Source organism: Manacus vitellinus, unplaced genomic scaffold, assembly GCF_001715985.3.
Source record: "Manacus vitellinus isolate BGI_N305 unplaced genomic scaffold, ASM171598v3 scaffold_76_pilon, whole genome shotgun sequence".
Classification (NCBI taxonomy): Eukaryota; Metazoa; Chordata; class Aves; order Passeriformes; family Pipridae; genus Manacus; species Manacus vitellinus.
In genome coordinates this window covers 2,131,470-2,154,491 of record NW_021940796.1, presented here as the reverse complement: position 1 = coordinate 2,154,491, position 23,022 = coordinate 2,131,470, and the positions used below count along the sequence as shown (strand labels likewise).

The 23,022-nt window shown below is 46.5% G+C and overlaps 1 protein-coding gene across 1 annotated transcript in view; it reads left to right on the top strand.

Moving 5' to 3' along the window:
* The window catches only part of APPBP2 (amyloid beta precursor protein binding protein 2), a 20,813-nt gene extending 1,920 nt beyond the window's left edge, over window positions 1–18,893 (top strand). The window contains exons 2-13 of the mRNA XM_008930505.3: window positions 8,150–8,295; window positions 9,012–9,163; window positions 9,684–9,807; window positions 14,181–14,349; window positions 15,015–15,104; window positions 15,520–15,587; window positions 15,673–15,778; window positions 16,073–16,197; window positions 16,382–16,467; window positions 16,756–16,946; window positions 17,339–17,504; window positions 18,280–18,893. Coding sequence (XP_008928753.3) covers window positions 8,150–8,295; window positions 9,012–9,163; window positions 9,684–9,807; window positions 14,181–14,349; window positions 15,015–15,104; window positions 15,520–15,587; window positions 15,673–15,778; window positions 16,073–16,197; window positions 16,382–16,467; window positions 16,756–16,946; window positions 17,339–17,504; window positions 18,280–18,533 — 1,677 coding nt within the window. The 3' untranslated portion in view covers window positions 18,534–18,893. The remainder of the gene's footprint in view (window positions 1–8,149; window positions 8,296–9,011; window positions 9,164–9,683; window positions 9,808–14,180; window positions 14,350–15,014; window positions 15,105–15,519; window positions 15,588–15,672; window positions 15,779–16,072; window positions 16,198–16,381; window positions 16,468–16,755; window positions 16,947–17,338; window positions 17,505–18,279) is intronic.
* Window positions 18,894–23,022: the final 4,129 nt, after the last annotated feature.

Genomic DNA, 23,022 nt, shown 5'->3' with positions numbered 1-23,022 from the left:
TTTTTTTTTTTTAATGTATTGGAGATGGTGATGTCAGTGGTTGAAGGAGCGCTTTGCCGTGCTCTGGTATTAATGATCTGGTAGGAACCAGATGAGAAGGACTGAGAGTCGTTTGACGGTGTAGTTTATTAGCATTAAATCATTCCTTGCTGAAAGGGCTGTTTCTCATTCAGCTGCCCCTGAAATGTAGAGAGTTGCTGTAAAAGGTGTACTGAGATGGTCCATTAATTTCCATTGTCCACTAAAGAGACATTTCATCCGTGTGCAGGAACTGCTGGAAATGAGCATCATCAGGAGAGAAACAGCGTGTGTAAAACCCTCCCCAAAAACCTAAGATGGGGGATAACCCTTCTTTCCTCTGCCGGCGAATTTCTAAAAATTGAGGATTTCTTGAGTGAAGTAATCCTTTAGGTGGATTTTTATGAACCAGAGGTAGTGATCCATCATATACATAGAGAGTAATAGTATTTGTAAGGAATGCCTTCAGTGGACACAGGGAAGTTGCTTCTGTGGCATTGAAATGGGCATGAACATTTTCTGTGTACTGGTTGTTACTTGTCTGCCTTGGGTGTTGAGGAGGATGGAAACCCCTTTTTACCACACATGAGTGTGCTCATGGATAAATGATGTGATTGCCACATGGTAATCTCATCAGATAAAGGCTAAAGATATGGAAAAATATTTTGGAGGTCACTTTTAACTGTTAGTAGGTATGACCTCTTGACAAATAACCTTCCTTGGCATTGCCTGTCTTCATGTTCATTCAGGTGAGAGGATGGTGCTCCGTGGGTTTTGAAAGCATAAAACCAAAACCTTTGTCTGATGATAGAAATGTCCAAGTGTTGTTTAAAAACTCACTTGCAGGTGAGCTTAATACATCACTGATTTCTGGTGCTTTTATTGGCAGTGTTCAGTGGTTGCATTGACTCAGGTTTGTGTGGAGTTGTTCCGTGATGAAAAAAGGTCCAGCAGCACATCTGAGTTCTGAAGAGACCTTCTGACCTGTTTGTTCTGCTCCTGTGTGTTGGTTTGTTGTCTTGTTGGGTAATAAATGTGCTAAGTACCTGTCCCCAAAATAGTGTTTGTGTTGTACTGACAGTATTGCTGTTGTTAGTGACTGTAATTTCATCGAGTCACAGAATGGTTTGGGTTGGCAGAGGCCTTAAAGCTCATCCTGTTCCAATCCCAACACCTTCCTCTAGCCCAGGTTGTCCAACCTGGCCTTGGACACTTCCAGGGATGGGGCAGCCACAGCTTCTCTGGGCAACCTGTGCCAGGGCCTTGCTACCTGAGGTATTTTTTCCTAATATCCACTCTAAACCTCATCTGTGTCAGTTTGAAGCCATTCCCCCTCACTTTCTCTGTTCCTTCTGTGTTTTACAGCAGGACAGCCTTTGGTGACCTGGAATGTGTGAGGTGCACCAACATTCCTCTCACCAATCTTCATCTCTGGGATGGCCCACAGGGAACAGGAAAACTGGGCCCCTCGTGCAGTGAGTGTTCCTTGGCTGCCCAGGGCACGCTGGGCTTCTGCTCCTGCCACTTTTCTGGGGAGGAGAACCAATTTTAGGCCAGGAGCAACCTGGTCTGGGGAATGGCATCCCTGCCTGTGGCAGGGGGTTGGAATGACATGGGCTTTAGGGTCCTTTCCCACCCAAACCGTCCTGTGATTCCATAACTGTCCCCTTTAATAGTCACAGTCAAATTAGGTTATCCATAAATGTCCCTAAACCCTGGATGGGATGCTGAGAGAAGTCCTCAGCCCTCACTAAAGAGTGTGTGCCTGCAGTGAGTGCCTCAGAGCCCAGCCCAGGGTGCAGATCTCCTGGAACAGTGTTTGCGTTTTCCTGTGCACCTGCAGAACTCTTGGTAACTGGTTCTTGCTGTCTCTCTTTGCCTGGTGACAGCAGGACAAGTGGTGTAGCTGTTCAGTTCTGGATACAGTTACTTGGAAAATCAGGTGGATTTTAATGCCATTTCAGCCTGGTGAGCCATGTTCCATTCATCCTGACCATCCAGAAGTAGAATTTCCAAAGTAAGACAGACTAGAAGACTATTAAATCTTTGTTTGGCTCCCTGGTGGTGTTGCTGCTGTGTTGGGTGGTGTCAGTTGTTAGCATCCTGTGGAACAGGACTTATCCTTCAGATACAGCTGAGGAAAAGTGATGTGTGATTGAGGATTTGCACAAATACACCTGCATTTAGACCCTAAAAGAGACAGAGAATCCCTCTCATGTGATCATTAAAAGATAAAAATAATTTTTTCCCCAGTCTTTCACATATGAGTGAGTATAATTTGGAAGTAATGGTTTGTTGTCCAGCTCTTAATCATGGTTTGTGGTACTGGAGAAGGTTCCACTGATTTTTGCAGAAAATAAACGGTGGTGTCAGTCAGGTTGTATTTTGATATACAGATATTAATTGGCTGTGGCCATACAGAACTTTTTGTATCATATTCATTGATATCAACACTCAAACTTAACATTTGCCAGGCTGGCACAGGTTTACCAGTGTGTTCAGGTTGATTCAGAAGCCACAGATAAGATCCAGCAGCAGAGACAATCACTGTGCTGGGATTTAAAAGGCAGGAGAGTGCCAGCAGAGTGTCTTGGTTTTTTCCCCAGGGTTCCCTCTGATCCAGTATTTGGCTCTATTGTCACAATATATTGCCTGTGTTTATTGAACAAATTCAATTAGTTTGAACTTTGTCTTCCATTATTGTTAAATTTTGGGACTTGAGTGAGGAGCTGACCCTGGGGCAGCTGTGGGATGTTCTTGGTGTGGGTTTGGTAGGAGATGGGTCCTGCTGCAGAGTCCCAGGAGCAGGCAGGCCCCTCACACTGAGCACCTTTGTCTTTCTGGAGCATTCTCAAACAGTGAGTAAAGCTCAAAACAAGGAATATCAAATAATCATGACTGTGGTAAAACAACAAACCTGTCCTGGTTCAGCAGGGTGTCACTGGATATCTTTTTTTTTTTTTCCTTGCAACCATTAGAGGCAGAGCAGGACACTTGGGAGGATATCCTGGAAATTTCCAAGCCTACATTTGAGCTAAAAAATATTTAAATGTCTTATTAATCACAGCTGTATTTTGAAGAGCTTAATAACTAGTATTGTTACAAGTAACACCTGCCTCTGGAGGGCAAAATAAAAATGTGCTCACATATGATATTTTATTTCCTTTGGGTGTTTGCCAGGTGTGTGTATATCCTGGTTGGGTTGTTTCCTAGTTAAACTGGTCAGGTTCTCTTTCCTCTTGTTTTGTTTTTTTTTTTTTTTTTTTGGGCTGGGGAGAAAAGAGAGAGAGAGGGTGTAGTTTTTAGAAGCCAAAGAAAAAAATATGCTGGATCTCATTTAACTGAGATCCAGCATATGAACAAAATGCCAAAATTCTACATCAAAAAGTGGTGACAGCTGGAATAAACTGTAAGTCCTCAAAAAAAAAAAAATCAAATTACTATATTTTGTAGTTTGTTGGGGTGAGGATGGAGCTCTGAGGGAGGGTGTTCATGGAAGGGATCTAGTTTTTGTTGGCAGAAATCAGATACTGAACTCTGTAGTCGGTGCCCTACACAGAATTCAGCTCTTTCCTCCTGTGCCTCAGCCTTATATTCTGTTTTGTGTAATTATCTCATTACTTTGGGTCTCAGGGTGCTTTAATGTTCTCTGTCCCAGGTATTTGTTGCAGTTAATCACTGACAGGCTCATCTTGGACTTGTGTTGGTTAACGAGGAGTTTCATCCCATGTTTATTTTCCTTTTGGAATGTCTTTTCTGGACTGTGTGGTTTTGGTTCTTTACAATTGATTTTTCTTGACAATAATTTGCGTCCAGTGTTCTTGGAGTGCTTTCTGATGTGATCATTAACCACAGGGACAGTTGGGGATGACATGGATTTGGTTTCCATCACGTCTGGGTGTGTTTTGAACCAAAGAAAGTGAGCAAACAGGAATTTGCTGACTGTTCCCAGCAAGCAGCAGAACGTCCGTTCCCTGCATTGCAGCACAGACTGAGCTCAGAGATCAGGTTTGCTGGGGAAGGATCATCATCAGTTCTGTAAATCAGAACGAAACTGTCCCATGTGAGGAGGAGAAACTCCCCCTGAAGTGAAGTGTGGCTGAGCTTCCCTGCCCAGGGCAGCACAAACAAGGTCCCCAGCTCAGCGTGTGAGGGAGGCAGAGCATCCCAGAGCCGGTTCTGTGGGATTCTGGGACCCCCCAGTGGGATTTCACAGACACCTCATTCCCCTGTGCTGCTGGTTTGGGGTCAGACCTGAAGCATGTGCTGGTTTCTGGTGTGCACACCCCCTGCAGCCTCCCTGCTCCCCTCCCTGAGAGCTGCTGGAACCAAACCTCCTTTCTGCCACCACTGCAAATCAAACCCTCCCTCTGAGGGAGAATCAGCACCTCATGAGTTTTTTCCAATTATTAACACATGCCTTGTTTCTCTGGTCTAAATTTAGATCTGAGCTGAACCATCTTTCCTTGTTGTGTCTTTCCTGGTTTGAAACTTCTTACTTCGAACTTGTATTACTCAGATTGCTTTTTTTTTTGAAGCTCTACCTATGGGACATATTTTCTCATCCCAATATCCTGTAGCTTCTCTGTTTTTTTCAGTCTCCTTGCTGACTCTGAGACAGTAGAACTCATCACAATTGAGATAATGAGGTCACACCATGAACAGAGGTGTTTGGCTCCTGCTGAACAATAATTCCTATTTCCACTTCATTTCCTTTGGGCTGATTTAACTCCAAAGCAAACTGGGTTTTCCCAATTACTGCTGAGGAGAATCTCCCACCTGTGTCACTGGAAGGCTCAGACTTGTGTCCCTTGTGAAACACAGACTGTGCTGCTGTGACCCAGAGAGCAGGTGGGGAGTGTTTGGGGTGTCCAAAAGTTGGCTCTGAAGCCAGAGTGTTGGTTTTCTTCTTGATTATTTAATTGATGGAGATTTGTAAGGACCAGCCTAGTAATTGTCAATATGTTTCCAAGAATAGTTGAAAAATTGCATTTTTTATGCCTCAGACAATCTCCAGTAGGACCAGGGCTTGGCTGGAGGTTTGGAGATGGTTTTGACACTTAAAAGCATTGAATGTCCCTAAATTTCCAGCTGGTTGTTCTCCAAGGCCGTGCCCCCTGACTCATTTGCCAACAGATTCATTCAGTGCACTGTCGACTCAGGAAACTTTTTCCTTGCTTGTCAAGTGGGGAAGGAAGATGGTGGCTTCAGCCACACTTTTTTCCCAACTCCTGCTGTTTGTGAAGTGCAGAATCCTCCCCCAGCCTGGCAGGATACTCCACGTTACGTTGTCAGGCATTACAAAACGTGCTGGGGAGCTCCTTGGATTTCCTCTGTAATTCTTACTGAAACATCCATGTTTTTCAGTCCTCTTCCAAGCTGGAGCAACAGGAGCATATTTTTCAAGTTGCGTGTTCAGTTCCTCCTCTGGAGGGTCCTTGTGCAACTGGTTGGAATTAACCTCCAGCTGCTTTAAAAAATAAGTTTTAAAATGATTTTTTGTTACGTTTAGAAGAAGTTGTTTTGTTGTTTGTTTTTTTTTTCTTCAGCTTAATCTACTCAGGGAGAGAAATCCAACGAGAACTTTAATAGAATTATGATATAATAGATAACAACAAGTTAATGTTATTAATTTATTTAATTGGGGCCACTGTGATGTGCAGCTTTTGCATGTTTAGGTGAGTGTGTTACAAGTTCAATATTCAGCCTCAGATCCTGTAGGAGGGTCAGGGTGGATTTCCCACAGCTGGATTGGGCAGGTATGTAAATAATATACCTGTATATTAAATTTATACCTGTTTGCAGTGCCAGAATTGATGTGTCAGTGTGAGCTGGTGGAGTCCCATTGCAGCCTTTTAGTCATTTTTCCATTGTTAGAGAAAAATAAATCCCTGGTAGGCTCCAAATAGGTGAAGTTGGTGTCTAGAAGGCATTTCTCTGTTCAGAAAAGAACAGTTGTTCAGAAGCCCAGGCTCTGCTCTTCGTGTCAGGACATGTTTTTCTTGAATCACTATTTTGTTTTGTATTTTGGGTTATGTAGCAAGGCTGTGGTCAGGAATTCTGTCTCTCTGGAGCTTTGACAAGAGAACCATTTCTTCGGTCCTCAATGAACAAATGAGTGTTGCTGAATCTCCTGGAATTACTTCACAGTTTGACGTATAACTCACTATTTCCATGTCAAATCCTGTCTGAAAAGATTGCTGTAACAGCTCCAGCAGTTCCAAGAGGCTCAGAGCTGGGTTAGTTCCTCGAGGGAAGGGGTGAGTGGTGGTGTGAACGTCCCAGGGAGATTTTATCTCTACTTAGAGCAGTGAAAACTGGCACCTTGGACCAGCCTTCAGGTGTGCCCCAAATAATTGATGTGTCAAAGCTGAGGGGAGCTTGGGCCCTTCCCTCCCACCCCACCAGGGCTTTTATTCCTTGGCAGTTTAGGAATCACATGGAACAGTGGGCACAGTCCCAGATGTGTTTATGTAACCTCATAAATATTAATTTTAACAAGTCTTACTACAGTTAGTTTTTGGTGAGCCAGGAGTCTCTGGGGTTTTCAGTTACCACTGCTCAGTGATAGGAGGGAATGATACTGGGCTTGGGAATTGTGCAACGTGTGATGGGGCTTTGATTGCCTTAAATCCAGGTAAAACACCTTGGGGGTGTGCCTTGGCTCCCTCCAGAAATGTTGAAATATTGACAGGATGTCCCCCTGCAGTTTGGGCATGGAAAACCAGGCAATTTAAACCCCCTTTTTTTTTTGATTTTACTGCAGAAAATATGTTTTAGGTTTTATAGAGCGTTTGCCCTGAGACAGCTGTGCTGAAGAAATGAAACCATTTAACCATGACTGTAGCTTTTAAACACACCACCCTGGCTGTTCCTCCAGTGCCAGAGAGAATCCAGCTCTGATCCCTTTGAAGTGCAGGGACACATCCCTGCTTTATCTGAGCACTAACTTTGCATGCAAACTCGCTCTGTTTTTTTAAAAGGCTTCCTTTTTATTTATTATCCCCCAGAAAAAACAGATAACTGAAAGGAAAACGTTCATTTCTGGCAATTGACGTTATTAGGTCAAAGTATTTTTGGAGGATTTTTTGTAGGTGCTGCTGTTAAAATAACAAACTTGCCGTGCTGTGGAGTCAGTGTCATGTGCTTTTGTAAGAAGAGTTGGCTAAAAACTAAATTTCTGGCTGGAGATGTTCTCACTTGCTGTGTTTGGAATACTAATCCATCAGTGTTTGTGGAGAAAAAGGTGAACCAGGCACAAGATGCTTCTCACTGGAAGGATTTTAAGCCTTTATTAGGACTGAGAGGAATATCAGTGTTGTCATTAGAGCCCTGGTGGTACCTGTGGCAGGTGTGCAGTGGTGCTTCCTTAGGTCCCAGCTGTGGGTCAGGGGCTTCAGGATAATGGGAATTAATCACTCACAGTGGATTTTCTGACACTTCTTTGCACAGTCACTGTTGTGTTGTTGTACCTGTGTAAATCCATGTTATTTACACCCTCATGTGGCACAACTTCCCCCTGCTCTGCATGGGCAGGTGTCTCTTGGTTTGTTGTGAAGGACTCAACAGATAAATGTGCTGATCTGCAGGCACAGATCACTTTGGGTGTGAAACAGGCCCTTGCTTTCAATAACTGCAGGAACAGCTGTGCTCCAGTTTCCCCATTTTCCAAGGGAGCACTTACCTGGGGGAGCTCAGGTGTTAATGGGGCCAGTGCCTGTCTGGTGCTGGGGATTGCTGAGTCACCCCTTGCACAACTTGTGGGTTGGGGTTTATTTGTATATTGTGTATGTGCATTGCTGTGCTCTGGCTTATGTGTCAAAGCTCTTAATTGTGTTTTTTGCTGACTTTAGGGGTTTCTTGGTTTTCTCTTGGGTTTGTAGCTTATGTGTGGCAGTGTTTTGGTGATGCAGGAGGACACAGACACTTGAAAATACATTTATAGATAAAAAAAACCCCTTGAAAGCCCCTCTGGAGCTCTCCTAGCTGGTGTGCTCAGCTAAACACTGCACTTATGTCCTGTGGTGATACCCTGTGGTGATTCTGGAATTGTTACTTTTTTAGCCTGCTGGATTTCAATGTTCTAAAGTCTCAGTTTCCTCATGAGTCCTCTTTACCATTAAGCTAAATTTCCCAGAAAAAAAGCTCAACCTTAAATTTTAAGATTAACTTCCACGGTTTTTTTCAGCTTTACCAACAGGGCCGTCTGTGCCAGCTGGGTAGTGAATTTTGTGAACTAGAAGTTTTTGCAAAGGTGCTACGAGCTTTAGATAAAAGGTGAGTGTCTTAACAAACCAGTAATTCCCATTTCAGCCCTTGACCTCTCGATCTTGGGAGAAAGGAGGGGGGAAAAATAAGGTGCAAACAAGAAAAACAAATGATGCCAAACCCCCCTCAGTTTCTTGTGGATGCCCAGCCAGGCCCTGAACTGTGGCAGTCACAGCACCCACATCCTGCTGGCTTAGCAAATCCTGAGGGAAGGGTTCTCCTGCTGACAGGGTTGCCCCAGTTTCAAGAGCTTTCCTGTCATTAAATATTGCATTTGTGGTGTTACACTCAGAACTCGACTGTTTCAGATCAGATTCCTGGGAACTGCAATGAGCTCTGAGTCTCCAGACTCTGCACGTGTGTGATGTTAATGGAGCCATCATTGCTCGTCTGGCTGACTGCTGGGGGAGGGGGGATTTGAGGCTTCCTCCCTCCTCAGTTTGGGCTGAAAACGTTGTTTCCCAGTTTTAATGTTGCCTGGGCAGGCTGTGTTTTCCTTCCACCGGAGGGTGTCCTTGTGAAGAACTCTGTGTCCCCTCCCTTGGTGTCAGACCATCCCACAGCTGTGATCCCTGAGCCTGGAGACCCCCAGGGATGCTGGTCCTCATCTGCTTGGGGTTGGAGGGAGGCTTGGGCTTGATTTCTCTCGTGTGAATTCGTGGCACCCCAGAGCCAGTGCTCTAAAAACTTCATGTGGCATCGAGTTCTGCTTTCTTTTGTTCCAGACATCTGCTCCATCACTGTTTCCAGGCTTTGATGGACCATGGGGTCAAAGTGGCTTCTGTCCTGGCCTATTCCTTCAGCAGAAGGTGCTCCTACATTGCAGAGTCAGATGCTGCTGTCAAAGAAAAAGCAATCCAGATTGGGTTTGTTTTAGGTAACTGCTGCTTTCTCTGTGCAAGCTTCACTTAATCTAACTTCTAATTATTTTCATGTTAATGTCTGTGACATCTTTTTAAAGAACTTGTGTGTTTTGGGATGTGATTTTGAGAAAATTCCCTGGTGTCTTAAGAAAAATAGACTGGACTTGAATATCTAAGAGCGTATAGGCTTTTCTATTTCAAATGGTTTAGACTTAAAATTTCTTTGCAGATGTGATGCTTAATGTAAGGTATTTAAATGTTTTTATTACTGGTAAGTTCTTCTTGACAGAGAACTGTAGGAAAACTAGGTCATACCAACAAGTCATGCTCAACTGAAGGAGAATTCTTTAATTGAAGGAGAATCCTTCTACTCTCAGATTTCATCCTTTTCAGTTCAGGGCTGGAGGATTTGACCTTGACAGGATTTCTGTCTGTAGATGCAGGTCTATGAAATAAAGAGTCGTCTCCCAAGACTTGGGCAAAGCCTTTATCCCTTGGAAAGGGTTCCCATTTCTGTCCCTGCTGTTTTCCCAGGGGGGTTCCTGTCGGATGCAGGCTGGTACAGTGATGCTGAGAAGGTGTTCCTGTCCTGCCTTCAGCTGTGCACCCTCCACGATGAGATCCTGCACTGGTTCCGTGCCGTGGAGTGCTGTGTGAGGTGAGCTCCCCTTCATTCCCGGGGGAACCCACTCCAGATGCTCCTCTGCTGTTGTGCTGCACCAAAACACTCTCCTGGCCAGAGCTGAGGGTCAGGAGGTGCTTGTTCTGCACTAATCCCTGGGTTTTCACCATGTAAGCTGGCAGCACAGAACAGTGGATAACCCCCCCTGTTTTGCTGCCCTTCCCAGTATCTCCTGGGAAGTGTGGCTGGGCAGTGAGAGTGGGCCAGCACCCTGTTTGCTCAAGGCTTGTTGCACATGAAGGAATGTTCAGTGTTGGACTCTGCTGAAGTTCTGTTTGCTGCAAGAAGAATTTGCCAAATCCAAACTCAAGTGCTACAGATTCAGAAATAAAAGCAAAAACTTACCTTTCCTGGTTCAGATCAGTGAGTTCTCTTGCTTCACAGGGATTAGGTAAAGATCTGATGTGCAGCTCTCCAGCTCTTGTGTGCACCTTGAGCCACAGCTGGAAACATTTGGGAAGGAATTTTTTTGCTGTTAGGAGGCATTTGGGTTTTGAACCTGCCTTGTTTCTCAGGGGCCTGTGGAGATTGATATTGCATTGATAGAGATCATACTGCAGATTTTGGTAGCTCTTCCACCTCTGTGTCCAGGTGAGATGAAGTGCAGCCAGTGGCCAGGTGGGGTTTGTTGGGAACACCAGGGATCACAGGAGTTACCTGGGGGCTGCTGAGCAGAGCTAGGACAGGACTGAACTTTTTTTAGCTGCTGCAAAACAGAACACAAAGCATGTGCTGTGTTGAATATAGAGCAAAACTTGTTTGGGGAAGCTGCTCCAAAAAAAGCCCTGCATCTTCTTTATGGCTGGGCAAACACGAAGAGGAAAGAGGCTTTGCCAGGAGCTGCTGATGTGCTGTGCCAGCCCCAGGGCCATGGCAACACTGCTCTGCCTGGTTCTGCTGGCTGCCATTCCAGCAATAAACTGGTGCCAGGAGACTGGGCACACGTACCCACCTTCCAGAACTGAGGAGTGATGGATACAGAACCACAGTTAGGACTTGGTGCTTTGCCTTCTAATTAGTCTAAAAAAAGTTCCCTGGTGGTATCAAGCTATTTGGCAAGCTGGGGAAGTTGCTTTAAATAAACTGTTGCCTTCTCTGAATAGGAAAAAAAAAAAAAGAAAAGAAGGTAAAGAAAGGGAAAAATGAAACTCTCTGTTGGACAGCAGTCGTGGAAAGGAGATTTTCATTTTGGGCTGGGGAAAAAGCATCCTGTGTTAGAATTGACTGGGTTTGGTAGAGACAGCCATTGTTCCCTGAGGAACATCATCCCTCTGGGCAGCAGCAGGAATGGGAAGATGTTGTGGCATCTCCCAAACACACTGCAACCCTTATTTGGGATTGTGTCACACTGAAAGGATTTAAAGCACTCAGAGAAGGGCTCAGTGTGTGAAATCCAAACACCTTTCTGTGGGACAGAGCAGTGATTTCACTCAGCCTTCTGACTGCAGAGAGAAACTTTGTGTGGCTCCCACCTGATCCCTGCTCCAGGAAATCTTGTTCTTACAACTGGCTTTGCACTGGAGGCTGGGGGGAGTTTTAGGGAAGCAAAACTCAAATCCAGTGTATGACCCTTTAAAAAAGTGGCAGCTCTTGCTCTAAATGCTAATAAGTCTGAGCTCTGGGAGCTGAATTAATGCACTGCATTGGTAATAGAATGGAATTCACAAACATGGGAAGTTTTGTGCTGTTTAAGCACGACTTGGTGTTTCCTTCTACCAGCAGTAGTAAATTCTGTGGAGAGGCTGGGAAGACTGGAGGTTTTGATGAGCTTGTGTGCTGCTCTCCTGAGTGTGTGGTGCTCCTCTTGGTTTGCTTTCTCTCGTTATTGTGTGTTAAACAACGAGGTACAAATAAAGAACACGAGTATGTGGTTCCCCCACTTCATTGTTTCACGTTTTGCTGATTCTTGGGTTGGTTTTTTTTCTGGTGGTTTCAGACTTCCTAAGCTGCTGTGTAACATTGTGTTGGCTCCCAGAGACTGGTTTTATTGGGGGAGGTTAGTCCCCAAAAGCTGTTGTTGCAGACATCAAAGGAGGTTCAGAACCATTAGCATAAACGTCCTGAGGCCTTTTCTCTTCCTCTTGTCTTTATCTTCTAGAATTCCTTTGGATTAATAAAGGATTTTTGTTACTCAGAGCTGGATCACATAAACTCTGCTTATCCTAGAGGATTGGCTTTTAGGTTTAGCTTGGTTTTTTGGGAGATTTCTTTGTTTTAAGACACTATCACTGAAGCATCCAGACACTGGATAGGATCTTTCCCAGGAGCTTATCTAAATTGCAGTGCTATCCCCACTGGCTTATGCCATTACATGGGATTTGGGCTCCAAGGTTTTGATGTTGCAGAGCAGCTCCCAGCTGAATGGTGCAGGCAGAATGGTTTTGCCTCTTTAGGGAAGCTGTTTGCTTAATTTCTCTCCAGTTTCTTCATAATTCCTGTCTCTTGTAGCTGCAATGTTCCTGTGCCCAAGCACACAATGCACTTGCACATCGTGTTTAGTTCTCAGACCATATTTAAGGAAAAATGTGGGTGTTACTTTTCTCTGCTTTTCCTGAGCCTGGTTGCTGTTTGCCCCTGGAAGGCTGGTGTTTGTGGAGCTGCTTGCAGGGTTTTTGAAGGTCTGTTCTTTGATGTTCTCTTTGTGCAGCAAATGCACATCTGTCATGTGCTTGCCTCCACTCCCTGCTTGGGAAAAGGGGAACTTTATTTCCTTTCCTGTCAGTGTTTGAGTTTGATGATGCATTGGATAGGAAACTGAGGGACAGGCTGAGTTTTTAGGGTGAACTGAGCTGTGCTTCTGTGCTACAGCATGTGGCTACAGTACCTTAAATCTCTGCTTGGAGTAAGTGGAAACAGAAAACACGCTTAGAGAAGAAAAAAATTTGAGCAAAACCTTCACTGTTCATTCCTTCCCCCTTAACAATTTATTGGGAGTTTTATCCCAAGGTATCATAACAGGAATAAAATGCTTTTGCCATCCATTAACTCCGAGTTCCAGCCTGTTTGCAGTGCAGCACCACTGTGTTCTGGTGTCCTGATTCCCAAAGCCTTGCCCTCTGTTTTTCAGTCTCTGTTACTCACTGTCTAATGACACATTTCCAGGGGGCCAGGAGAGGTTAATTCACCCAGATTTCATGTGTGCTCCATGCAGGCATTTGCCATGGAGCAGGAACAGCTGCCCTGGCTGGGAATCCACCTCTGCCCCGTGGGCTTGGAATATGATAAGGCACCCATTCCAAATGTATCTCATTAAAGTAAATAAGCATCAGCCTACACTAATGAAAAAAATGCTTTACTTTTATTTTAACTTAAGTTGCCAGAAGCTGAAGCTGTTACTTCTCTAGAGGGACAGGAGGGGATTTCACTAGTGCTGTGTGTGACTGGCTGCTCCCTGAGGCTCCTGTTAATCCTGCAGAGGGAAAGGCAGTGGGATAGGAGAGGGCAGGGCAGGGAGAGGATGGTGGAGTTGTTGTGGATTGGGTCAAGAAAATACTCTCTTCTGGTGCTGCTGGATCTCATGTCAAATGACTGTGACTAAATCTTTGGTGAGGAAACCCCAAAAGACAAAAATACCCTTTTGGAGCCCTGGGCTAGGCAGGGTTTGAGGGAAAAGTGCAGAGATGCAGGAAAAGGAGCTCTGTGTGTACTCACTCAGTGGCTGTCTGAGGTTACCATCCTTTGGGAAGCAGGTGGGAATGGCATTTCATCAGGATTGAGGAGAACAGATTTTATGAAAAATAAAACACAAAGCCACCACACCAGGCTGGTTCAAGCACTGGATGTCAAAACTGCATCAATATGTGAACTCATTTACATCTCCAGCAGTGACAATTCCTGCCGTGCCAGAGCCAAAGTGCAGCCCCAGAACTGCTCTGGGAACAGAATTGTGTGTTCCTGACCCCGGCCAGGGCAGTTCTGAGGGTGCCACACCAAACTGGAGCACAGGTCCTGTGAGGAGCAGCTGGGGGGGCTCAGCCTGGAGAAAAGGAGGCTCAGGGGAGACCTTATTGCTCTCTACAACTCCCTGAGAGGAGGGGGAGGCGGGGGGGTCAGGCCCTGCTCTCAGGGAATAGGACAAGAGGGCCCAGCCTTAGCTGTGCCAGGGTGGGTTTAGGTTGGCCATTGGGAAGAAGTTCTGTACAGAAAGAGTGATCAGCCATTGGAATGGGTGGAGTCACTGTCCCTGGAGGTGTTGAAGCAGAGCCTGGATGTGGCTCTGGGTGCCAGAGTAGGGTTGGATCACAGGTGGGACTCGATGACCCCAGAGGTGTTTTCCCAGCTGGTTGGTCCTGTGATCCTGTGTGTGGATGATTCCCAGCCTCCCTGAGCTCACCTCTGTGTCCCCCCAGGTTGCTGCACGTCCGGAACGGGAACTGTAAATACCACCTGGGGGAGGAGACGTTCAAGCTGGCCCAGTCCTACATGGACAAGCTGGCCAAGCACGGCCAGCAGGCCAACAAGGCCGCGCTCTACGGCGAGCTCTGCGCCCTGCTCTTCGCCAAGAGCCACTACGACGAGGTGAGGGCTGGGGGCTGCCCCTGCACCCTGCCAGGGGGTGCAGCATCACCCACATCCTGTCCCTGATCTCCCAGTGCCTGGCACTGCCAGAGAAACCCTGGAGTTGTCAATCTGTGTGTCATTTGGAGTTGGTCCACGTGACCGACGCTGGGATGTGCGATACCTCGGTGGGGTGTGTTGGTCCTCCCTAAGTGTTACAAAAGCTTCTTTTAATGGGTAAAAAGGTATAGCAGAGCACAGGTAACAAAGCTTTACACCTGTTTTCTAAAAATTTTCTCTGAAGTGGAACCACTGTGTAAACTCTGGTTTTCCTTTGGCTCCCGAGTCCACCGACCAGGGTGTTGTCCTGCACAGTGGGAATTGTGAGGATGACTTAAAGATGATAAAATAACCTTTATAAAAACATCTTTATAAATGTTCATAATAAATACAGTTTTGTCTGAAAAAGCAATTGTAATAATACATGCTTAGGCTGACATAAAATACTTACACATTCAGTATTAACTTAAAAGTGGTTTTTAGGTCAAGTTCCACTACACGTAAACAATTGGACGGAATATTTGAAATTTTGGAATGTAAATGAGCAGCTTTTCAGAGCCAGGTAATCTTTTTCTTGCTGTGGTGAAGTTCCAGCTCCATTGTGTTGGTCCCTCTGTGTCCCCCAGGCCTACAAGTGGTGCATAGAGGCCATGAAGGAGATCACGGTGGGGCTGCCCGTGAAGGTGGTGGTGGATGTGCTCCGACAAGCCTCAAAGGTGAATTTAAAAGCTTCCATGTTGCTTTTGTACCTGATCTGCAACCCAGAGCAGGTGGGGATAGTTTGTATCTCCAGAATTCTTGGGACCAGCTCCATTTCAGGAGCCTTGGGCAGGGATGTATTTCTGGGGTTTTTCCTTTCTCAAACTGAGCTTCAGCTGCACAAATGACCATCATGACAACATTAAGCTGTGAGCTGCCATAAAAAGGTGCTCTCTTCCCTCTTTGATCTGGACAGCACAAACCCTTCAGTCAGGCATTTCTGGCAGAATATAATAAGTTTATTAATACTGTGATCCTTTCCTCAAATAACTGCCAAGTCCTTTAATAAGCAGAGGGGTGTTTTGAGATAAAAGCAGCAGTGTGTGGAGCTGAGGGGGTGCCCAGCTCCTCACGTGCTCCCTTTCCCCTCAGGCCTGTGTGGTGAAGCGGGAGTTCAAGAAGGCTGAGCAGCTCATCAAGCACGCCGTGTACCTGGCCAGGTGAGCAGCACTCCAAGAGAGACCCTTTTAGGATGATGCTTGACTTGCCTTGATTTGTAATAATGGAAGTGTGTTTCTTCTCCAGGGAGCATTTTGGAGCCAAGCACCCCAAATACTCTGACACGCTACTAGACTATGGGTTTTACTTGCTCAACGTAGACAATATCTGCCAATCTGTTGCCATCTATCAGGTAGGCAGCAGGACTGTGTCTGGCTTGGTGTTCTCAGTCTCTGAAATGTTCTAGTTAATTCATGGGGACAGATAATAGTTGATTTATTTACTGCAGTGCTGTTCTTTAAAAAAAACCCGAACACCGCCAACTGTGGGATTTTTCTTTCTGTGTTCTTTCCCTGACTTATGTGTCCTTTATATATTCAATGTCTCAAGCATGTAGAGAATTTCAGAGGCAGTGGGTTTTTGTCCCTTTTTGCCAGGGATTTTTTTCTGTATTAACTGTGGGATTTTTGTCTGGCCCCTCTTGCAGACAGCGCTCGATATCCGGCAGTCGGTGTTTGGAGGTAAAAACATCCACGTAGCCACAGCCCACGAAGACCTGGCTTATTCTTCATATGTTCACCAGTACAGCTCTGGCAAATTCGACAATGCACTGTGAGTGCAGCCCTTTGGGGGTCTGGCAGCACATTTACTGCTGTAAAGGGAGAAAAATGTTCTGAAATGATCCAGCTTTCCAATTAGGATTCAATGCATGTTGACTGCAGTAATGTTTGGGATGTTGTGTCAGCTGCTGACTCAGAGGGGTACCTTGAATTTTTTTATTTCCACTTGATTTCAGATTCCACGCTGAACGTGCTATTGGCATTATAACTCACATTCTCCCAGAGGACCATCTTCTCTTGGCCTCTTCGAAGAGAGTGAAAGGTAGTTCCCTTTCTAGTTCCCTAGAAATCCTTCCTTGGGATTTGTTTATCCTGTTCTCTTACAGACAATGGAACTTGGGTTGTTGTTTTCAATGGAGGTAACTCTGGGTGTTTGTAATCCTTGTTGTTCTCTGTCAACACACCTGTAAAACACAAAGAAAGCTCTTTACAATTTGTCTGGAAGGCTTTGAGGGGTGTAAAAACACAGAATATACAAATATAGGTTGTGAGCTGCCCACGGGGAACCCTGGGTGTGCAGCACAGTGCCAGCCCCTCTCTCTGCCCCCAGCACTCATCCTGGAGGAGATTGCCATAGACTGTCACAACAAGGAGACAGAGCAGAGGCTGCTCCAGGAGGCTCATGACCTGCACCTCTCCTCGCTCCAGTTGGCCAAAAAAGCCTTTGGGGAGTTCAACGTGCAAACAGCCAAACACTACGGCAACCTGGGCAGGCTGTACCAGTCCATGAGGAAGTTCAAGGTGAGACTGGGGGTGTGAAGGGCCTGACTTCATCTGCAAGGCATCCAGAATCTGTCACAGGGGAGGGTTTCCAGTGTCCACATTTCACAGCCTCAGTCAGTAGTTCTGTGTTGGAAAACTTGTGCTTTATGATTCATCCCAAAACCTTTGTGCAGAAACAGCCCATGGGGGTGCTTGATGCCCTCAGGGGGTAACAGAGGGTTTGGTGATAGCATTTAATGATCCACTTCATTAAGAATTTGGAGAACTTGCTTTGGTTTTGGCTTTGTTATTTTTTGTCTTTTCTAAAATACTACAGACTGTTCAGCAACACAGTTGTGTTTCTTTAAACCTTTTCCTCTGTTTGTGGGGTGAGAGGTGTCTGACTGACCTGTGTGATTTTGACCCTCCAGGAAGCAGAGGAAATGCACATCAAGGCAATCCAGATCAAGGAGCAGCTCCTGGGCCAGGAGGATTATGAAGTCGCCCTCTCCGTGGGCCATCTCGCCTCCCTCTACAACTATGACATGAACCAGTATGAAAATGCTGAAAAGCTTTATTTGAGATCCATAGCAATTGGTGAGTGACACAGGGCATTTAAGTGTCTGAAAGTTTTAGTAATGAACTTCATGAGATACAAGACACTTTATTTCATATGGGTGTTCAATGTAAAAATGGGTTTTTTCTTTAATGTTCTCCCGGGGACTGAATTCTGAACTCATGTTATTTTTAGTGTTCCTTCAGAATTCATTGAAAACAGACCCATTAAATACATTTTGGAGTTGTGGCCAGAACCTGAGTTGCAGAATGTAGTCAAATTTTGAAAGAAATGGGTGATGATTGTGCCCATCAGAATAACTCCTCTCATTAAATATTTGTCTTGCCTGTTACCCTTTGCAGTGAATTTTAATCCCCAATCAAATGCATCCTTGGGCCATGCTGTAGCCCAGGTTTGGGGCATAGTCGTGCTTCATACAGTTATGTACAGTGTGTTACAGAAAAAAAATATGGTTTTAAGGTAGAAAACAACAACAACTTCACCGTTTAAATTGAATTTGGAGTGTGACTGGGGCACAAAGGGAGTCTCCTGTGCAGGGCTGTAGATTCTGCACGTGTAAGGCTGTGGTGCAGGTGAGATTGTAGAGTCCCTGAGGAGCAGTTGCAGCACCCTCAGAGCAGGAGGTGGATGGAATTCAGGCCATCATCCAGGAAGGTTGTTGATAACCCTGTGTGTTGTTTTGTGCTCTTGATTTGCCCTGACAAAAAAGTCCAAGCTGTTGCTAAAAATGACCTGAGCGATTGCAGCGCGTGGGTGTTCCACCTCTGAATCCAGTTTTCTTTTGGATTCCTTTAGGAAAGAAGCTTTTTGGGGAAGGATACAGTGGACTTGAATATGATTACAGAGGTCTCATTAAACTGTACAATTCCATTGGCAATTATGAGAAGGTCTTTGAGTACCACAATATCTTGGCCAACTGGAACCGGTTGCGGGACCGGCAGTTCTCAGTCACGGATGCCCTGGAGGACGTGAGCACCAGCCCCCAGTCCACGGAGGAGGTGGTCCAGTCCTTCCTGATGTCTCAGAGCCTCGATGGACAGAGCAGCTAAGAACTTGGTCACTTAACCAGTTAAGGTTTTCTCCTCCCCCCCCCACCCCCCGAGTTCCAGGGGGAAAAGTCATACTGTGAAATCTAAACCATGTAGTTCTCTGGGGGCTGGAATTTGCGTTGAAACACTGGTCCAGTCTACTGAAGAGTGCCCATACGGATGAATGTGTGTTCAATTCCTCTCAGCATGTGTATGGCATGTTTAGTTCGGCTCACATTTTTAACTTGGTATTCCCAAAAACAAAAAAAAAAAAACAAAAAAAAAAAACAACCACCCCTTCTTTCTCTCTTCTTCCAAAAGAAGCTCCTTTGCAGAAAGTCTGCAAGAAAACATTAAATAAAACTGTTTGAGTTCAAAAGAGTTGCATTGTTGTTATGGATGGAAGGTGTCACCAAGAGCTTTCTGCTGATGTAGAGAGAGAGAGTAAAAGCTGTCCTCTGAGGAGCTGTAGGAGAAAGGTCTTTCTGCTGTATCTTTGTAGCAAAGTTGATGGGAAATAGCACAGGGAGGATGCCCTGGCCTGGGCTGCTGCCTTACCGAGAACCACTTGGGAGCAACACTGAACCACGCTCGGAGTGGAGTCCCCACCGTGTGCTTTGTGATCCCTGAACTGGACCAGCGCTCACCTGGGAGCGGGACAGACCCCCAGCCCAGCCACCCCGGTGTCCTTGGGGCCACCACCAGTGCTCAGCCTGAGCAGGACCAGCAGAACCCACAGTGGACCAGCTGCTAGAAACTGCTTTTGGACCAGTGGCTTTAATTTAATCTTTCTGCCCCTGCTTTCACTTTGACAGTAGGAATCTTTCATTTAGGTGTCTGATCAGTGCAAATGATATTCCTGTCATAGATCCAGAGCTAGGAAGTGCCCGTTCCTTAGCCATGGCATGTCTGTACCTAGTGAGCTTCTCCAGACACCCTGCCAGTGCCACAGGCAGAACCAGCCACGCTCGACTCTGCTGCAGCCACCTCTGCTCTCCTCTCTGATGGGCTTTCACCTGCTGATGGAGGCCAGTCCTTGTTTATACAGAAGAGTTTTGTATAACAATCCAGTTCCCTTTTCTGTTTCTGACAACACAACTTACTGTACAGTTCACAGGGGTCAGTGGAAAATGCCAAAAAGCACAACAGGTCTTTTTTCTTTTTTTTTTTTTTCTGTGATGCTTCATTTCTACATTAAACACCAGTACAACCAAAAACCGGTTCCTTCCCGTTCCTTCCCGAAGCAGAGCTCACTGGACAGACCTTGGCTATGCCTCTCTCACTGGCTTGTCTTAATCCTTCTGTTGGGGGCTGCCTGCTGCTGTGGGTTTGGGTGTTCTGGGTTTGTTTTATTTCTCGGTGTTGAGGTGATATTTGAAAGTCTGTGTGACACGAACTAGACCTGACTCTGGTGGTACCTCAGTTCTTCCAGCGGGTTCTGGCTTGGGGGAGTTTTCTCTCCTGCTGTTTTCAGGGGTTTGGACCTTGGCCAGTCCCAGCTGGGGCTGGATGTTCCCTTTGGGGTCTGGTTTGCAGTTGGTTTCTGGCAGGGAAAGGTGCTGGATGGTCTTCAGGGAAGAAATAGAGATTTTGGACATGATTTAATGGCTCTTTTAAGAAGTGAAATTTTATAGGCCAATAGTTCATATACTGGTGCCTTCAAGTGTGTTTTGGGGGGAAAGGCTGAGTAATTATCAACTTTAAAATGCAGTTGTGTAGTTAGGGAAGATTAATGATTGCATGCTTGGGATGTCTTCACTGAGGTGAAAAGAAAGGTTTGCATAAAACCCCCTGTGGTATTAGGACTTAACTGCAGTGTGGCCTCAGCAGCTGCTCAGTGAAAATCCAACTGTATGTGTGGACTTAAAATCTAATTTATTTATAGCAGTTTTTGTTTATGATGTGTAGGAACTACAGACAAATTCAGCTGTAAAAGGCAAAACCTTTTTCTCCCCGATGTCCGAGGCACTGATGAGTTATAACGTTCTCATGAGCTCTTAAATCCTATTAAAACTTATTTACAGTCAAACCAAGTAGGTACCAGTGGTGTCAGGACTCGGGCAGGGAAGTGGCTCAGAGTTGTCCTGAAGAAGCTGAGTGGTTCTGGGGCTCTGAGCTGCAGGAGTGGGTCCCTGCACTTACCCTGCCATCCTGGGGAGATCCTTTATCCACTCGGAGTCTCCATGTCCAGCCTCTGACTAAGGAGTCTCAGGGCTCTCGAGGTCGTGTTTGGGATGAGGAGCATTGTTTGACTGACACCATCTCTTGTTCCAGCCCTGCCCTGTGTCCCTGCTCCATGTTTGCCTTCAGCCAGGGCAGGTTCATCCCACAACCAAACGTGTCCCAGCGGTGGCTTTAGTCTCAAATCTGGTGGAGGTCACTCCTTTTCCTTTCCTAAAGCCACTTTAGGATGTTGTCTCCTTGGTGCTTTGGCTTGTCAGGAAGGAATTAAGGTCCTAAAACTCCCAGAGAATTCTCGTTGGTAGAGGATGTGGCCAGGAGATGTGCCTGGGCCGTGGTGTGACCCGGGAGGGCTCTGCTGAGCTCTGCCCGTGGCTGCAGGAGCTCCCAGCCCTGGGCTGAGCTCCCCCGTGTGGGACAGGGGGCTGTGCTGATGGCTGGTGCTGTTTGGGGCTGGCAGGATGAGGCTGCAGCTGCCCTGGAGCTCCTCTGGCTCTGGGAGCTCCTCCTGCCGGGGCTCAGGACCCGCCCAGGAGCTGGGATGGCACAGAACCCCCTGATGGAGCTCTTGGAAGTGTCCCTGTTGGCACCTGGAGCCAGTCTGGAATGCTGTGCTGCCCTTATGTGTGTTCCTGTCTCTGCTGTTCCAGCTGGATGTGTCTGAGGAAGCTGGAGCCCCATGGGATGGTGCCAGAGGCAGGGAAAGGACTTGTCCCTCTGGGCCGGCGTGGGTCAATCTTGTAGTGGGGCTCCAGCACTGCCTGACTGCCCCGGGCAGAGCTGGAGGAGCAGAGAGTGCAATTCCCTACATTTTCTATCCTGTGGGGTTTTCCAGGAGCAGGGGGTATAATTCCCTATGTTCTCCCTACTCTGGGGTTTTCCAGTGCCCTGCCAGGTGTCCCCTCTGGCCGTACCCCAGAGCAGTTTTCCATACGGGTGTCAGTCCTGGCACGATGGAACCCTGGACACAGGGAATTAATTATTGGCATTTATAGGCACACAAAGCACCCCCTGGCAGCTGCACAGGGGCTGTTTGGTGCTGGCAGTGCCAGGGGAGACCTGGGAGTGGCAATCCTGTGGACATGCATCTTTTGCCTGAAGGTGAGTAAACAAATCCCCCCAGAGTCACCGGGTGCAGTGGGGAGGACGGGTGGCACCTTAAGGCAAATTATTTTCACAGTTGATGAAGTTAAACCCTTAATCTTTCCCTCCCATGTGTGGTCAGTGAGGGGTGAGGCCTGTTTTCCATGCAGTTGGGAGGGAGTGAGGAAGGTGATGTCAGATTCCCCCCGGATGTTATGGAAGAGGGGGAGCACACCCGGGTTTGAAGAGCTAACAGAAGGGGAGGGGGAAATGTCTTTGCAAGTCTCTCAGCTGCTCAAAGTAAACAAGCCAGTAATTAATTTGGCCCCTAACAGTTGTTTGGTCACTGTTGTAGCAGGATAATTCCAACCAGGGAGTGTCTGTGTCTGCCTGGGTGTCCAGCTCTTTGGATGCTGCTTCACTCCCTGCTCTGGAGCCAGACCTTTGGTTTCAGACTATTTCCTTTTTGCACACAGGTTTTGTTAAACTGTTCTGGAGGGGTTTGTTGAATTCCAGCTTGCCAGCACAGGGATGTTTTTGTGACTCTCCAGAGGAAGTTTTCCTGTCCATGTGCTGCAGTCTGGAATTCGCTCGAGGTGCTGCTTCTCGTGGTACAAGATGCACATGGCAGTCAGTTCCCTTTTTCCAGCCCTGCACGTGGCAGAGGATGAAAAGGTGCCTCAAACAGGGTGGAAACTGTTGGCAAACGTCCCCTTGGGTGCTGTGGTGGGGCAGTGGCTCGGGCTGGCAGCAGGTGACACAGGGCAGGGATTGCTGTCACCACCCCTCACACAGATCCTCCCTGGATTTATCTAGAGACCGTTGTCTCCCAAGTTTCCCAAGAGAATTCCTGGCCAAACGCAGTTGCAGCTGGGGGGTTGTCACCTCGTGCCGCTGGGCCCTGCGAGGGCCTCGGGGCTCCCTCCATCTAGAAATCAACTCAAATTCCCCCAGAAGCCTTGGCAGCGCTGGGAATGCTCTTGTCCCTCAATCTCAGGAACGTTTTGGGCAGTGCCACAGGTGTCCCTGGGGGGTGGAAGGCTGTGTGTGCTCTGGGCTCTCGTCTGGCGCTCTCCTCGGTATCTATAGCATGAGTGGCCTTAGTGAGTTTGTTGAAGTGCACATTTTCTTTTTTTTTTCTTTTTTTTTTTTTTCTTTTCAGAAGTAAATTTTAAGATGAAGAAGATATATACTATATAAATATATAGAGCTATTTAGGAACTCGGTCTGTGGTGCACAAGTTCAG